The sequence below is a fragment of the Lepidochelys olivacea genome, assembly GCF_965140295.1.
Source record: "Lepidochelys olivacea isolate rLepOli2 genome assembly, chromosome: 1".
Lineage (NCBI taxonomy): Eukaryota > Metazoa > Chordata > Testudines > Cheloniidae > Lepidochelys > Lepidochelys olivacea.
This window is the reverse complement of record NC_140411.1, coordinates 127,827,636-127,846,603: the sequence shown is the minus strand read 5'-3', so window position 1 is coordinate 127,846,603 and position 18,968 is coordinate 127,827,636. Positions and strand designations below refer to the sequence as shown.

General features: G+C 42.3%; 1 protein-coding gene across 1 annotated transcript in view; it reads right to left on the bottom strand.

The window, feature by feature from the left end:
- The window catches only part of CD99 (CD99 molecule (Xg blood group)), a 38,507-nt gene extending 20,163 nt beyond the window's left edge, over window positions 1-18,344 (bottom strand). Inside the window, exon 1 of the mRNA XM_084652441.1 lies at window positions 18,054-18,344. Within this exon, the coding sequence (XP_084508567.1) occupies window positions 18,054-18,114 (61 nt within the window). The 5' untranslated portion in view covers window positions 18,115-18,344. The remainder of the gene's footprint in view (window positions 1-18,053) is intronic.
- Window positions 18,345-18,968: the final 624 nt, after the last annotated feature.

The window sequence follows — 18,968 nt, the reverse complement described above, 5'->3', positions numbered from 1 at the left end:
CAGCCAAGATCCAAAAAAGTACTGTAGTTCTAAGGTTTTATTGTTGTAACTTGTAAACATCACCCACAAATAAGACTGAAGCTTCTTTTTGACTGCTGGGCATGTATGGTATGCTCTGGGTAACCACTTAAAGCAGGAAGCCTTGTCTTGTACTGACTGAAGTTACTGAGAGGCCTTCTGGTACAGTCCTGTTTAAGGCCAGATTTTCAAGAGTTCAGCATCCCCAGATGTCAAACTTCTTTCAAAATGAAAATCCGGCCCCAGTGGTGAATGCAGAACTCTTTTGAAGTTCTGGCCCATGGAATGCACTGCAATAATCCAGTTCTGAGCTGAGAGGTATGAATGACTGGGATGAGGTCCAGATACTAAGGAGAAGATGGCAAACTTCTTTCCCAGGACAAATGGAGGAATAAAGGGTTATTTTATAATTGTCCATGGATAGCATTTCATGCAATTTCCTCTGAAGCAACTAGTATTGGAAACTGCAAGGGATCAAGGCAGCATCAGTCATGCCTGTCTAGGAGAGAGGCATAGTGCAGCATTAGAGCAGTTTTTGAAACTGCTGCGCTGCCTCCTCTCCATACCCACAATATACAAATCCATGAGTTGCAAGTGTTCTCAAAAACAAAACAAAAAAACAAACAAGACCCTAGCCTCTCTAACAGAGCAGAAGCTGCCACCCTTGACGCCCTGGCTGACATAGGCTATGTCAATTGCTGGCGGTAGCTGGGAAAATGAACATAAAAATATGACACCTGAAGCACTAGGCAAAAGCTATTTCTGAGCAAACAAAGCTTTGAAGGGCTGATTAATTGAAGCCACTGAAGAGGACCAGACATTCAAATGGAACTCTGTTGCTGTGACTCATGGAAGCTCCTTCACTGAACAGGGTGGGAAAGAAATGGCAGCTAGAGCCAGTAGTGGTAACTACATTCCACTGCAGAAGCTGGCATGAGACAACAGATTTAGAGGAGCTCCGGCCTTGGTCATGAGCAAGAGTACAGGCTGAGACTGAGGATTTATTATCATGCATCTCCACAGGGGGTAAAACAGCTTGTCCCAAGCAGGTTGCACAATTCCCTATAGTCATATTTAATACCACTCCTATTCTCCTGTAGCCTTTTTTTAATTTAAGTTGAATTTAGTAGAATCATAGAATATCAGGGTTGGAAGGGACCCCAGAAGGTCATCTAGTACAACCCCCTGCTCAAAGCAGGACCAATTCCCAGTTAAATCATCCCAGCCAGGGCTTTGTCAAGCCTGACCTTAAAAACCTCTAAGGAAGGAGATTCTACCACCTCCCTAGGTAACGCATTCCAGTGTTTCACCACCCTCTTAGTGAAAAAGTTTTTCCTAATATCCAATTTTGTATTAATTGGATATTTTTGTAATTTTGTATTAAGCTACCATGGGTTCTGCTGCTGTTGCTACAGTTTCAAGCTCAACTGCGTGAAAATCACCGCTGGTGTTTTTCTCAAATTTGGAGACTCCAGGACCACACAAAGTCCAAGGATAGTGACCACAAACACAATCACAAGTACAAAGTCTTATCTGTGTAAAGTTACAATTACCCATACATATATAAATCCTACAAAAACCCATGCAATGACTAAGGCTGCAGTCATACACACATCCTCAAAGATATCCTAGGGTCTTGATGGACCTCTCAGCAGATGATTATTGATGGAGGGATGGTTCCTGCTGGGGTTTCCTGGGGGGACGGTCTTCCCACTTTTACATAACCAGGGACCTCTTTTATATTGTTGTTCTGATCACACCTAATGCAGATATAGGAGGGTTTCCCTTATCTGTACTTCCACACCCCATGAATATTGGAGTGCCCCATTTTTCATAGGCTGTTTCTTACTTTCAGTTATTAGCAGCATCTATGCACAACATGTATGCTGCAGTCACGACAGGACATTCCATGATCTTACAACCAGGTGTCCCATGATCTCGAACAATACCCTGCAGTTTATTGCAATCTAGTTTTCTGTAACATCGGGCACATCTTTTATAGTGATCCTGTGACCTTTCTGGCATAAGGTTATTCCTAGATCACCTATTCATGCCAAGCATTCTTAAGCCTGGCCGACTATTACTAAGCTAAAATTTTACAGGTCTCAGCCTATATGACAGGGGTGGCCAACTTCTAGCTCCAGAGCCACATTTGGCTCTTCAGGGGTTAATGTGCGGCTCCTTGCATATGTGCCGACTGTGAAGCTGGAGCTACAGACACCAACTTTCCAGTGTGCCAGGGAGTACTCACTGCTCAACCCGCTGCTCTGCCCCCGCCCCTTCCCCCAAACGTGCTGTACCCTCCTTCCTCCCCCCTACTCCTCAGAGCCTCCTGCACATGCAAAATAGCTGATCAGCCAGGCAGGAGGCATGGGAGGGAGGAGGAGGTGCTGCTGACATATTACTGTGGCTCTTCGGCATTGTACATTGGTAAATTCTGGCTCCTTCTGAGGCTCAGGTTGGCCACCCCACTATAGGCCTTGTATTCCAGCCATGCTTTACTTATATACCTAACACACACTCATCACTCCTAAATAATTGTCAGTCTTACACTTCTATTATCCTACAATTTAAATCTATGAAATAGCATATGAATTGACCATAATGCCAAACACCACAATGATAAAGGGATGATAAAATGAACTAACTAGCTAAGTTCTATACCCCACCAATAATTCCATTTTTCCCCCCTCCTTCAGTGGACCTATAAGAAGGATGCAAAAAGAAAAGGAGTACTTGTGGCACCTTAGAGACTAATCAATTTATTTGAGCATGAGCTTTTGTGAGCTACAGCTCACTTCATCGGATGCATACCGTGGAAACTGCAGCAGACTTTATATACACACAGAGAATATGAAACAATACCTCCTCCCACCCCACTGTCCTGCTGGTAATAGCTTATCTAAAGTGATCATCAGGTTGGGCCATTTCCTGCACAAATCCAGGTTCTCTCACCCCCCTCCCAAAACCACACACACAAACTCACTATCCTGCTGGTAATAGCTCATCCAAAGTGACCACTCTCCCTACAGTGTGCATGATAATCAAGGTGGGCCATTTCCAGCACAAATCCAGGTTCTCTCACCCCCCTCCCAAAACCACACACACAAACTCACTCTCCTGCTGGTAATAGCTCATCCAAACTGACCACTCTCCAAGTTTAAATCCAAGTTAAACCAGAACATCTGGAGGGGGGGGGGTAGGAAAAAACAAGGGGAAATAGCCACTCCCAGTCTCTATTTAAGCCTAAATTGATAGTATCCAATTTGCAAATGAATTCCAATTCAGCAGTTTCTCGCTGGAGTCTGGATTTGAAGTTTTTTTGTTTTAAGATAGCGACCTTCATGTCTGTGATTGCGTGACCAGAGAGATTGAAGTGTTCTCCGACTGGTTTATGAATGTTATAATTCTTGACATCTGATTTGTGTCCATTTATTCTTTTACGTAGAGACTGTCCAGTTTGACCAATGTAAATGGCAGAGGGGCATTGCTGGCACAATGAAGGATGGGAATATCTGCTACCCAGCCATGAGGGACTATGGTAGATAGGTCTGCACATAAGCAATTAGTAAAAGTAACACTTTAACGTATTTTGCACAATTTTATTTTTTTGAAGTTTAAACCTTCAAAAAAGGAACTGCTGGGAACTGCTGTTTTGAGCTCACTGGCATTTGTTTCCAATTCCGTTATTTGCCTCCTGTCAACGTACAGTGATCCAAGACTAAAAACATCTACTGCATAGCCCACATTCTGACAGTCTTTTTTTCCCCAAAAAATAGTTAATGTCACAAACAGCTAGAACCAAAAAAGAAAAACCAATTTACTAACAAGCAGTGCAGGAGAAAGTGAAAACTTTTCTATTTCTCTTAATCTATGTTCCCCTTATAACTCTGCAAAAACTGCTTTTTTTAAAGTTTTAAGCAGAGAAACTTGAATGTGATGATGACTCACTGCGGGAGAAATAGAACTTGCAGCTGCATTAGTCATCTCATTCTAGGTAGAGTTGTGGGCACCAGTCCTGATCAGGCAAAAACTGTGACAAGATGTTTACAGACATTGCCAAGCAGCAGCTTATAATTAGCTCTGCAGCAGCATACCATGAAATCTTCAGAATTGAAATCCTGTACCGTAGTTTTCAGTCTGCAACCCTCTTACAAGACTTCACCTATCAAAGCTTTGCTCATATATGAAAATCTTTAAGTTTATTTTCTATTAATTATTTGCACTGTGGTAGTAGCTAGGAGCTCCAGTCATGGACCAGGAACCTACTGTGCTAGGTAATATACAAAAAGAAGACTGACCCTACTTCAAAGAGCTTAAATTCTAAGTAGGAGACAAGGATACAGATAGACTATGAAGTAAAGATTTTCTAAATACAAAAAAAGCACCTATTTGCTGCATATTCAGTCCTGCTGGATTTAGCATGTTCACAGTCAGAAAACATTGGTAACCATGACAGTTAAGCTTCCTCTAGGACCAATAAAAAGAGAAACCTACATTTCTTTCCTATTGCTCAAGATGTATTTGACTTACCAAGGTTATTTGTTCACATACAAAAGTCTCCCAACAGGCCTTTATGCAAAAAGAATGGTTTCTAGACACCCCTTCCAAGGTAGCAATGACATTTTTAAAGTGATGGGGTACCTAAACAAGGAGCAAATAAGCAGTTGTCCATTATCACTTTTCAGTTCCTGAAGCTGAAGTTCAGAACAGACCATTCCTTCCACTGAACAGAAGTGAAAATGTACACAGGATCCTTTGACAGAAGTGAACATCCATTCAAGAGGCCACCTTTCTCCCACACATACCTTAGTTTGAATTTTATGTTTCCACATGTGTCTGTGGAGCATGCTGGAACTCAGGGGATGTAGCACAAATTATGTTGATCTGCGTTAATATCCATTCAAGACTGGATAGAGAAATTAGGAATTGTGGCACATTTTGTAACAAGAGAAACCTATTCACTGAGAGCTTGCATCACAAACAAAACAAACTCTGGTGCTGATAATGTGGATGGCTTGACAGGAGCATTTAGTTTAGGAAGAAAGAGTTAGGGGTAGCGTACTTTGAATCACCAGATGAACATCTGACTAGAGTACACAAGAGTAGGGTAAACAGGAGGTTACAGAATCTGGCACAAGGAGCTCAGCATTTAGTAAGGCTAATGACAGCTGTTATCCAGAAACCAAAACCAGTCCAGCTGCATAGCAACAACAAATCTGAAGCCATTCAGTTGGGTTGGGTAGATTAAGGCCCAAGATCCAGTGTCCAACCTTCAAATCACTATCCACATGCCAGAACTAATTCTATACCAGAATTTAGTTCCACAGGTTAGGGTCAGTAAGGACATAGGTTCAGAAATGAGGTGACTATTTTCCCCTAGGAGCCTCAGTATGGTCTCGGAGCACACAGTCAGATAGCATAGGGCTAAATGTTTGCCATGTTTGTTTCTGGGAAAGTTATTCCCCCCAGAGGTGAGCTTACCACACTTGAGAGTTCTCTCTCCCCCCCCACCCCATCCCCTGCTTGCCCCCCCTTGCTGGGAGCCGACCAAAAAAAAAAAAAAAATAGAAGAAGCAACAAGCTACAAGCCAAAAACCAACCAAAAAGCAACTCACAAGCCAATAACAAGTACAATTTCTGTTTTTTTTTTCATGGGTTTGGCATGTCTGGTGTGTATGGGGGTGGGGTGAGGGAGGAGAGACGGTATGTATTGGGGAGTGAGTGTGTCAGCATGCTGTCTCCTAAATTCAGACAGCAGCGGAAGCAGTCAGTCCTGAGGCAGTGGGAGGGAGACACCCCTGGTATCAGCCCCCACCTCCCGCATGGCTCTTCACAGCAGTCAGTCTCTCACTCACACCTCCCTTCCCCTCCCCCCCGCCTGCCTGCCTGCGTTCGAGTGTGGGACAGAGCAGCATTACACGATAGTGATTTGCTGTTTGCTCTGACAGCTGAGTGTGCAACTCTGCCCTGGACAACAAAGCTTTGAAAGGGGAGGGGCACATGCCCGCAGAGTTGAAAACAGTGATATAGCGAACAGATATAACAAACAGCAGTATCTACACTGAGACTGTCATTTTAATTTTGCCGCAGAAAGCTTTAGGACTCTTGTCGAGGTGGTTTTATTGTGTTGTTGAAACTGAAGAGTTTGGTCGCCAAAAGCGTTATTGCAGTGTGTACACCTCCACATTTTGTCCCCAAAAGCTGCCTTTTAGCGACAAAACTCTGCAGTGTAGAAAAGGCCTAAATTTAATCGAAGGTTAAGTCATCTTACTATTATAGAACAAAAACAAATACTTTCACCTCCACAACAAATGTAACATTCAGCTTTCCTTTAAAAAGCTGAATGTTGTCATTCACCTCTCCTCCCCCAAGAAAAAGTTAGCTTTACATTTGGAAAGTGGTTCACATTCAGGTACTGGCTACAGCTGATGTACAGGGAATGATCCCCAATTTATGCAGGGAAGAGTTAAATATCGTGGAAAGATTTTTTTCGGTAAACATTTTCTCAGTGAAAAAATTGTAAGACTTACTTTGTGCTAATACAATTTAGGACATCCAAGAAGTTACCACATGTTACCAATAAGAAGGAAAATACTAGCAACAATGATAAGTCCTCAAAACCAAGTAATTTTATAATGCATCCAAGTCACAGAATTTGGAAGTCTTTTCCTCAAAGCAACAGACTTTCAAATCTAGAGCTCTTTGGAAATCCTTTTATATTGGTTTTGTATCATTTATAAACACATTCAAAAACCTCAGGGTATTCAGCACCCAAATTCCAATGAAATTAAATGGGAATTGGGCATCTAATTCCCTTAGTATCCTTTGAAAATTCCACCCCTGGCATTTGAAAATCCAGCTATTGAAAGTTTATAAAAAGAAAAGGAGTACTTGTGGCACCTTAGAGACTAACCAATTTATTAGAGCATAAGCTTATGCTCTAATAAATTGGTTAGTCTCTAAGGTGCCACAAGTACTCCTTTTCTTTTTGCGAATACAGACTAACACGGCTGTTACTCTGAAACCTGAAAGTTTATAATAAGCCTCGTTCATTTTCCATGACCAAAAGACATACAAACAAACCTTCATAGTATTTATATCATCTACAGCACACAGCTTCCAAGTTTAACTTGTCCAAGGGCTGGTATTTTAAACTTTCACAAACCTAACAAAGACTTGTTATCAACAGTGAACAGGACTTGCTACAATCAGCTTTCCTTAACCGGTGAAACACTTACCTGAAAGTTCTCATTCCTCCACACATTCCACCACCAAAGAAGAAACTGTCAATGTCAATTCATTGTTCATTCTGCTTTCCAAAGCTAAATTATCCGTAGCCTCCTTTATTATGCTACTCATTGACGATTTCCAGGTTTAAAGGCAACAAGAACGTTGTCAGTTATAGCAATACTCTTTTCCATTTCTGTTTAGGAAAATTACACAAATATCTGGAACTACAGAGCTTCCAGGACCATTGCACATTCCTCAAGGAATGTTAATGTACTGTATTCCTCATGTGGGGATCACAAGCAGACAACATTATTCCCATGAGATTTTCATGGAAACAGAGCATGTGTCTCAAACCAGGACAGAGAAGTTTAGTGGCAAGTTTCAGTGTTCTCACAAGTACTTCATGCATACCTGGCCCTATGCATATCAGGCCTCAGCAGTTCTCACATAACTGTGGTAAAAGACTAAAATGTTAAAGCTACTCGTAAGAATTCTACAGCTTGGCAAATTGTGACAATTAAAGGAAATTAACAGATAAACAGTTTCAAAATCAACTAGAAATTCAGGTTCATTAAAAGAAGAAGGTTTGGCCCAAGCAGGCAGTTAACTTCCTGACACCATATAACAGAATGAGACTATCAAAACCTGTTTCAGATAGGAAAATAAAACTCACACTGAGTGGTTTATGACAGTTTTTCTTCACTAGAGAGCTAACTACTGGCATGGTCTATCATTCCACTAAAGAATATTTTATACTCCTGTACGCTTCAGTGTCTTTCCCATGTTTGCTAGAGAGAGGGAACGGAATATCATATGTTTTAAAGACCAGGTGGTAAAAAGTCATAAGTCATGACTTAATGTAAATCATGGTTTATGACAAAGGACAGCTCTCAGATCCTGATAGTTTAATTTCAATATTCATAAAGGTTTTATCTGTGTAGCTATGAAGGTGAAGGTCTTAGGTGGCAGGTTAGTGGATTAGTAAACACACATCCCACCCCAAATAAAGTGACTGCAGCATTTTAACAGTTACTAGGGAACTGCACCTTGAGTGCTGGCTCTTGCCCAGAAATTATAGCAATTATGTGTTTAAATCTTCCATCCTTATCGCTGAAAGCCACTTCTGATTTCTCCAGGAGCACCCATCCCACACTCTGAATACTATTCCACTAAAACAATCAAAAGTTACAATGAACTACTAAAATATACAGCATGTCACTAATACAATCCTAACTCATTCCCACTCCATTATACCACAATTAATAAGTTGACAATCTGATGTTGCACTCCATATGTTTTATGGAAATATGCTTAGGAGTGTAAATATGATGTAACTGGAATATGGTTTATGCAAAAGGTCTCTTGTAAGGTATCGTAACAAAGGTTATAAACCTACTGAATATATTCCTCCTATCTGAATGTATGTATCATTCTTGTATGTGAAGCTAGAAATATAGACAGGGTTTCAGAGTAGCAGCCGTGTTAGTCTGTATCTGCAAAAGAAAAGGAGGACTTGTGGCACCTTAGAGACTAACAAATGAAGTGAGCTGTAGCTCACGAAAGCTTATGCTCAAATAAATTTGTTAGTCTAAGGTGCCACAAGTCCTCCTTTTTTTAGAAATATAAAGTATAACTCTGGGGTCCTATTGTAATTATGTGAAGTGTGGGCAGCTGATGGTGGTTTAGAATCTTGATGGCTCCCATTTACTAGCACAATTGGTTGTAAATGGCTGTTTACATGCAAGCCTTCCCATGTTCCTGTAAGCCAGCCCAGGAAGAATGGAGGCTGGGGATCTCACAGGACATGTGACCATGTCACATTATGCTGAAATCCATCTTAAATCTGGTACTTTTCCATTCTGAAGGAGGGGTGGGGACCCAGAGAGACAAAAGACTCCCGCCTTGGGCCAAACCTATAAAAGGGGGCTGCCAGTCATGAGAAATCCCCTAGTTACCACCTGAGCTGGAACCAACAAGGACTGTACCGGGGAAAGGATTGGGCCCACACCAGGAAGGAGTCTAGTCTGTGGAAGAGGCTTATTGAAACATCTGAGGGTGAGATTTTACTTGTAAACATTTTCTTAACTTATTAGGCTTAGACTTGCATGTTTTTTGCTTTATTTTGCTTGGTGACTTACTTTGTTCTGTCTATTACTTGAAACCACTTAAATCTTTCCTTTTATACTAATAGAATCACTTTTGTTAATTAGTAAACCCAGAATAAGTGATTAATACCTGGGGGAGGAAACAGCTGTGCATCTCTCTCTACAAGTGTTATAGAGGGTGGACAATTTACGAGTTTACCCTGTATAAGCTTTAAACAGAGTAAAACAGATTTAAGGGTTTGGATCCCATTGGGAACTGGGTGTCTGGCTGCTGGAGATAGGTGACCTGGTGAGCAGTTTTTGGTTAAAGTCTGCAGCTTTAGGGGCGTGGACCAGACACGCGTTTGTGTTGCAGCATGCTAGCGTGTCTGGTTCAACAAGGCAGGGTTCTGGAGTCCCAAGCTGGCAGGACAAACGGGCTCAGAGGTAATTCCAGCACATCAGGTAACAATCCCAAGGGGATCTCTGTGACCAAACCCGTCACATAATCCATCCCACAGTCTCTTCCTCTGACTCCAATAGGTTCAGTGTGGACAGATGCTTACATGTACCCAGAAACCCAATGATGCTTACACCTGTATGGAGTCACTCAACTTCTATGTTCAAAGATCAATTTGCATGATTTGGTTGCAAGTGTAGCAGTTACACTATACAGTGCGAAACAGCCTGCGGCCACCGGGAGATTCATTGTGGCCCTGAAAATGCCCTAGCCCCCCTGTAAAATATGGAATACATGTTGATCAAGGCAACATGATGAGATTTCAAGCCTCAACTCCCACCACAAATTTCACCACTGTTGGCTGCAGACATGGGACATTCAAAAGGGCTTGGTGCAGTCCCTTACGTGCCTGGTCACAGCCACATGAGTGGAAGGGAAGTGGAAGACTGAGATGGTAGCAAGAGGAAGCCAGGGATTTGCTGCAGAAAGTGGTTGTAGGATGCAGTGGGGATTCCCAGGTGCCTTGTGGGAAAGGCAGGGAGATAGATGGAATGAAGGATGGTTGCAGTGGGGAGAAGGCTGCTGCAGGGGAGAGGGATAGTGGGCTGCTGTATATGTGGGAAGGGAAACCATGGTGCAGAATTGCTGTGGGGAGGGAATCATGGAGTGGTTTGCTTCAACCGGTGATTGCTATGTATGTGAGGGAGTTACCAGAGAGGATGCTGGAAGAGTGACTGGGATGCAGGATTGTTGCACAGGATTTGGAGATGTGGGTGACAGTGTTGAGTTGGGCAGTGAGAGTGCATAGCTGTGGGGGTTGGTGGAAGAGGGAGAATGCAGATGAGTGGTGTTAGGAGGAAAGGATATACAATACTGAAGGAGTGTAATGGAAAAGAGGAATGAACAAAAGAAAAACAAGTATCTGATAAAGGAAAAAACAAAACCAAGAAAACTGAGAAGGGGGATCTGAAGAAAGACTCTGCTCCACCAGCTTCCAAGAGCCTTCTGCACAAGATTCCCAGAACCCTTTACCAAAGCCCTACTCTGCTACTCACCTCTTAAGCATGCTATCCCTCCTGCCCCCAAATATAGGTTGCCCCAAATGTGGGACAGGGATTAGGAAGACAAAATAAGGGTTATCTGGCACTTCCATTCCTTCTACTTGTTTTGTGCACGAGGCACCACAGATTGAAAGAAGAAAAGGAATACTAGTGGCACCTTAGAGACTAACCAATTTATTTGAGCATAAGCTTTCGTGAGCTACAGCTCACTTCATCGGATGCATACCGTGGAAAATTTGAGGAGATTTATATACACACAACATGAAAAACTGGGTGTTATCAAACACACAGTAAGGAGAGTGATCACTCAAGATGAGCTATTACCAGCAAAGGGGGGGGGGGGAGGGAGAAGAGAGAGAACCTTTTGTAGCGATAATCAAGGTGGGCCATTTCCAGCAGTTAACAGTGAGGAGCAGTTGGGGCGCGGGGGGGGGGGGGGGAATAGTTTTACTTTGTGTAAGGACACATCCACTCCCAGTCTCTATTCAAGAGAAAATTAATTGTATCCAGTTTGCAAATTAATTCCCATTCAGCAGTCTCTCCTTGGAATCTGTTTTTGAAGTCTTTTTGTTCTAATATTGTGACCTTTAGGTCTGAAATCGAGTGACCAGAGAGATTGAAGTGTTCTCCGACTGGTTTATGAATGTTATAATTCTTGACATTGAGATTGAAAGAGTAATTCTTTGGAGTGAGCATCTTTAAGATTAAACTCTACTAACAACTGTATCATTAACACCAAGCCTATTAGATATACTCTGTTTTAAAACTGCAGACCCAGCATTAGGTAGAGAATTTTGTATTTAATAACTTTTGTATCCCCACAGTTTAATTTCTATTTGTGAAACAATTCACTAGTTTTGAGCAAAAATTAAATAAAGAAAAATGTGAAATGAATGTCTGTGGTCTAGTTTAAAATTAAAATAAAAAAGGACCAGTGTGAGTGAGAAGAGAACATAACTAAAATGTCAACAGATCAGATCCAGACAACATAAGCTCCGGAGTTTACAAACTGCTTTTGTTTAATAAAAATACCAACTTGGAACCTTTTATTCAGACTCAAACAACTAAGATTTGGCAGACAACAAAAAAGGCAATGGATATCCTGTGTGAAGGGACAAAAGCAAAAAAAACAACCACACCCCCAAACTTATTTTTACCTAGACCAAAATTCTGTTACTCAAAAGAAAAGACCTGGGATTAAAAGATTTCTTGTGAACAGATCTTGCGGATGAAGTATTCTCACCCTCCATCCTGCACAAAGCTGAAAGTTATACAGTAGAACCTCAGGGTTACCAACAACCTCCATTCCCGAGATGTTTGTAACTCTGAAATGTTTGTAGCTCTGAACAAAATGTTATAGTGATTCTTTCAAAAGTTTACAACTGAACATTGACTTAATTCAGCTTTGAAACTTTACTATGCAGAAGAAAAATGCTGGTTTCCTTTTATTATTTTTTTTAGTAGTTTACATTTAACAGTACTGTATTGAATTTGCCTTTCTTTTTTTTAAATTTAGTCTCTGCTGCTGCCTGATTGCGTACTTCCAGTTCAAAATGAGGTATGTAGTTGACTGATCAGTTCATAACTCTGGTGTTCGTAACTGAGGTTCTACTGTACACAATAAGTATACATTTGAGGTCGGGTGGGGAATATCTATAAAACTGCTGGCAGAGATCCAAGAAGACAGACTATTAAGTCACTCAAAATGTGAGAAGAATAGAGACCAGTAACATGTAGAGTGAATTACCAGTTTAGTTACTAATGACTTGCCTTTTAATAAGTACAGTTAAAGACGTTTCTTTATAAAAAGTGTCCATTTGACATTTTGTACATTGATGATAGAAACCTACTTGGGGAAGGGAATTAAGACTGGATATTTGAGGAGTGCTAATGTACATATGATTTGTCACACTTCTAAATCCTTCATGTTTTCTGTTGAGACTGTGGCTTAAAGTTGCATTTGTGTTTCCTTTCTCTCATAATAAAAAGTTGGATTTTTATTTCATTTGATGCACTTTAAGCTGACTTGTCCCAAAATATTTGGTGGAGTTCTTTATTTAGCTCACATCTCAAATGCAAACAAATTTTATTGGCATGACATACTGTTCATTTGTCAAACTACTGAATAAACTACTTAAGCCAGAAGCAATTAAACTACCTAGTAAGAGACTATTACAGGGAATCTGCTTCATGACTTGGTGACAAGCTTTGTATGAAACCTTAGAAATCCTTTTTTATGGGCTGTGTTTTCAGTGTTGTGTGTAGAGAAATAGCAACTTGTTTAATAGAAGCTGTTTAACTCGTTCCCGTACACTGCACTAATGCAATACCCAACCTTGAAAAATGTATTTCCATGGCAAGTAAGAAACTCTAGCAAACGTGTGCGTATAGGTATCACACACACAGTCACCAGCTTCTACATAATTTCTGCTTTCATTAGCAGTCTCCTTATGATTGCAAAGAACCTTCCAAATGTTAACTGTTGTGGTGCTGTCTGAGTCTGCAGACAGAAGACTTCAATGCTGCTGCTACTACTTACTCCTTTCCCAACAAGTAGCCCTGGGATTTCAAATTTATCAAACACTAGTCAAAGATTCATATGGAGGATGAAGTGTTGTTCCCCCCTCCCACATTCTAAGGAAAAAGGAAATGCAACCAGGTACAAACCCATGTACCCTCCCCTTTTCTACCAGCTGAAGATGAACCCTGACCCCTGGAACTCCCTGGTGACTTGCCTTCCTCCTCCCTCCCCTCATACCCTTTACACACTCTTGTCCTATTGGTCTCTGGCTAGTAGATTTCTGGGTGCTCTTTCATCTTCTTGCAATACTAAAGGAATAAAGGACATGTCAATTACAGTAGCTTCTTACTAAACTGTATCCTCCACTCAAATAGGGCCTTCCCCAGTATGTGGATCACACTAACCAGTGTCAGACAAGGACAAACATTTTAAGTATAGCTGCCACCCCACGTGACATGCCAAAGTAGTAACAGCAAACATTAATATATAGAAATTGTTTCTGGCTGTGCAGTGTAAAGCTGAGGAGTGTTCAATAGTTGCTAAGCTACACTGTCATGACTTCAAAGAACTGCTGCAATGAAGTCATTTTGATTTAGCATGCACAGTTGTCCTTTTATATAAGTTATCAGTGTAAAAAGTAAAAGTCTTCAGAGTCTGAGTCACAGATCTGAACTCTTTTCAGTGACAGAGGTAAAGAATAGTCTGCTGCACATTTTCAGCTTCATAGTAGAGTATGTGTGGCTCAATAAAATGATACCCCCACCAGAAATTGGGGAATAGCAATAGGATACAATGGAATTTACATTTTTAGAATGATGCCTGGGGGAATTTGATCCACCTGTTATCAACATTAAAATGCATAATTTAACTGTATTTTGACCTTTTTTTTCAAAGTCTGAATTTAAACCAACTAAAGAAGTGTAGAAATGAGGCCAGGGCGGTTAAAAATCACAATTTTTATTTATAAATTTCTAGTTCTTCACATTCTTTCTATTCTATAGTCTTAACATGATAAGGTGGTTGTTTCGTATTTATTTTTTAAATTTTCTAATTGTTAGTAAAATTTCAGCAGCTACATAGAGATTTTTCTCTGCTATGAAGTTCCACACCATGAAAATCTCACCTGCATGTGTCTAAATGCAAACTTAACTTTAGGCTCTTATTTTAAAAGAAATTTAGCTTGTGTTTATAACATCGTTAGTTAACACTGAAGCAATTTTGTTTTGGAATGAGAAAGATTATGCCATTTAGAGAGACGTTTAATTAAAAAAATACAGTGCTAGCCCCTGATGCTGCAAACCCTCATGCTTAACTTTAGCAACAGGAGTAGTCCCCACTGAAGTTAATAGGACTATTCATGTGAGTATAGTTACGCAACTGCTTAAGTGTTTGCAGGATCAGAGTCTGACATTTACAGAACTGCTACTGCAAAGTAGTGAAAATTCAAATAAGATACCCTACAGACATTGGGATTTTGAAGACCCATTTAAAAATTTAGGATATATTTTTAGCTTAATGTTGTAAGAGCACAAGTTTTCAAATTAGTTTTGCAAAGCCTCCACCTGATTTAGACTGATATTTTAAAATCAAGTGATTTAGATAATTGATGTAAATTGCTTTATTTAAAGTAGCTTCACGCTGGTTAAAACTGAAGCTTTCTTCATACCATGCATGAATGCATCAAGTATTGTTTAAAAAAAAAAAAAGATCCTATTTGTCTTTTACGCATTTGGTTGGGATAATGCATTCACATTATGAACTGTAACCCCAGGCACAACAAGCTAAGTTAAGGTTACTGATCGTGTCAGAACAATTTACCTTCTTGCAAAGATTTGTCAAACACTTAACATCCTCCTTTCCTTATGGCATGTCCTCTGGAGCTCTGCAGCAACAAGTGATTTTACACTAACAGTTTTGCTAAATATTTGACACAAAAAATATGACTACATAGCATCAACTAGCCTAAAAGTGGCAATTCTTCAACAAAAGAACTTCAAAAACAGACTCCAAGGAGAGACTGCTGAATTGGAATTAATTTGCAAACTGGATACAATTAACTTAGGCTTGAATAAAGACTGGAGTGGATGTGTCATTACACAAAGTAAAACTATTTCTCCTTGTTTATTTCCCCTCCTACTGTTCTTGTAAAGTGCTGGAAATGGCCCACCTTGATTATCACTACAAAAAGGTCCCCCACCTGCTGGTAATAGCTCACCTTTCCTGGTCACTCTTGTTACAGTCTGTATGGTAACACAGATTTTATATACACAGAGAACATGAAACAATCTCCCCACTGTATTTTCCACTGTATGCATCCGATGAAGTGAGCTGTAGCTCACGAAAGCTTATGCTCTAATAAATTGGTTAGTCTCTAAGGTGCCACAAGTACTCCTTTTCTTTTTGCGAATACAGGCTAACACAGCTGCTACTCTGAAACCTAGCCTTCTTTGGAGTGTGGCAAAAATACCATCCTTGCAAGAAGTAATTAAATAACAAATTGTGCAAAGTAAGTTACTATTTGTATCATATATCCTTATATCACATTAGATCTTAGCCAATAGAGTTTACATAACTTCTTATTGGATAAAGTAGTTTTAGCCTGTCGCTGCATTTCTCCAAATAATGCATCAGAATCCTAGCATTCAACCTATTGTTTTTAAATATTCTGTGCAAAAAATTGGGCAAAAGTTTCAAGGCTTAAAGTCTGCTAATAAGAATACTAAAACCAAAGGGAAATTGTCAGCAAAGTTTGTTTGTTTACCTTGGCATTTCCCATAGCATAGTAATTGTGCTGATACCCACTAGAAAGTTAGCATTGACTTAACTGTTGCTCTGACTTAAAGTACCTCCTCTTTCTTTCCTAAAATGGAAGCTGTTTTAGAACTCTGACAGTGCCAAAACTCTCAGTTTTCAGAGTAACAGCCATGTTAGTCTGTATTCGCAAAAAGAAAAGGAGTACTTGTGGCACCTTAGAGACTAACCAATTTATTTGAGCATAAGCTTTTGTGAGCTACAGCTCACTTCATCGGATGCATAAAAGTGGAAAATGCAGTGAGGATATTTTTTATCCACACAGACCATGAAAAAATGGGTGTTTTTCTCTCCCCCCACCCCACTCTCCTACTGGTAATAGCTTATCTAAAGTGATTACTCTCCTTACAATGTGTATGATAATCAAGGTGGGCCATTTCCATCATACACATTGTAAGGAGAGTAATCACTTTAGATAAGCTATTACCAGTAGGAGAGTGGGGTGGGGGGAGAGAAAAACACCCATTTTTTCATGGTCTGTGTGGATAAAAAATATCCTCACTGCATTTTCCACTTTTATGCATCCGATGAAGTGAGCTGTATCTCACGAAAGCTTATGCTCAAATAAATTGGTTAGTCTCTAAGGTGCCACAAGAACTCCTTTTCTTTTTGTGAAAACTCTCAGTGGCATTCAAGAAAATCCCCCTCCTCCTACAAACAAACTAATAAAAACACAGCAAAATAGAGCAACTGATTTGGTACATACAATATATAAAGTGAGAGGTGAAAAAAGTAAACAATTTCACACGGTACAAGTAAGATCATGAAGCTTAGCAATTGTGGTGTTTATTTTAAAGGATATCATCACCTCCTCTGTAAGTGACCACATTACCCCTTATGTATCTATGGCTCAACTGGCAAATGTGGGGAGGACCACTCTGTGCAGATCTAGTGGAGGAATGATGTGCACTTCAGGCATCCCACCTCCTCTGAAAGATAGCAGCTGGACACACCAGCTGTTAGGGTGGGGCAGGAAGGCAGCTAAGAATTCCCAGCATGTATGTAACATTTCTCCTCCCCAGGCTAGCAATACATAAAGAGACAACTCCCAGATCCTTTCAGCTCTCCCAAACCAGACAGTAAGCAGGACAACCGGTCCCACATAATATACCTGGTTTATTTCCCTGTCTCAGCCCTGTGGTAAACCCCACCGCCCTCTGCCTCATTTCCAGTAGCGCCATGTTCAGTGTCCACAGTTAAGGCGATTTCCTCACAATCACTGCAGATCAGTTTCCCCAGGGATTAAATTCAACCGCAAAAAGAGGAGTCGCCAACTAAAACGTGGCACGCCCCTCCTGCTCGCAAAAAAGGAAGGCTTCCCCCCCCCCCCCCCATCCGGCTGCCTCTATCCGAGGACTTCTCGGTGGCTGTCGCTGGGGGAGCCGAGGCAGACCACCAGGCCCACCCCACCTAGGGAGGCAGCGCTGCGGTGGGGGTCCAGCCATTTGTGGACCCAGGGCGCGCCCCCGTGCCCGGAGCTCCCGACCCCAGCGACACCTCCCGCCGCTTGGCGCGCCCGCCTCCCGCTCTTCGCCCGCTCTCGCCCAGCCGGGGCCAGCGCGAGGGGTCCCGGGGCGCGCCCCGCTGTATGGCCTCAGGGGAGCCCCGGGCACTGCCCCGCCCTCAGAGCCACGCAGATCTCCCGCCTGGGCGCCCCACCAGCCTCCTGCCCGCTCCCAATACAGCCCCTCCTTTCTTCCGCCTATGCTGGCGGCGTAACAAAAGGGAGCGCTGGGCGGGGGAACAGAGCCCCACAGGAAAACCCCCCCGCCACGGATCCCCGGCGGGGCAAAGGGAAAGAAGGGCCAGTTGCACGGCAGGCAGCCACCCACCCTCTCGCCCCAGCGTCTGCTCCACCTTCTTACCTCTCACGTGGAGCAGGAGAAAAGCCAGAGACACTAGGAGGGTGAGTCTCCCCCGCTGCATGATCCGCTGCTGCCGCTCCGGGGACTAAGGTGCAAACTTTCCCCGCAGGTTTCCCTCCCACGCACCCACCTTCTCTCTCTCTCTCTCAAAACTTTCTTTCCAAGAAGGCAGGAGCGGGTCACGGGTGCGCCGCAGGCAGCAGCAGCCGCCGCCCTCCCCGCGCACAGGAGCCTGCTGCGCAAACAGCAATTCCAGCGCGAGCCCCGCAGCCAAAAAAGGCATGGGGTTGCCCGCTCTCTCCAAGACTCCTACCTCCCAGGGGCAGGCAGCCAATCCGAAAGGAGAGCTGGCCCCAGACAGCCAATGAGACGAAGGGGCAGCCAACCCGCTCCCCCCCCCCCCACACACACACACAGCTGGCAGGGAGAAGAGACAGTGTGAGCCTGCTAGGGCATGCCACGCCCTAGGTCACGGGAGGCGAGCGGGTGCGGTGCGGTGCAGCAGGGCTCGCCCTGCAGATGGGGAGAGGCTGTCCCCGAGCTGCGGAAAATAGCTTGGGAGTGCAGCCGGCACGTTAGGCTGCTAACGGGCACGGGGAGGGTTTGCAGTGGAAGGGCAGGAAGGTTGTCAGAGTGCAGATCTGTGCCAGAAACTGGTGCAGAGAGAGAGAGAGAGCGAGCGAGCAATGACTCAACGCAATAGGAGCCAAAAGCTGTTTTTCCCCTTGCTGTCTAGCAAAAGCGGCAGCAGGGAGCTCTTTTCTGGACCTGCAAAGAAACTGACTTCCTCCTTGGATTGTATGCAGTGTAGTTGTAGCCAGGTAGGTCCCAGGATACTAAAAGACAACATGGGTGAGGCAATATCTTTTATTCGTCCAATAAAATATATTATCTCTCTAATCTTTCCCAGTTTCA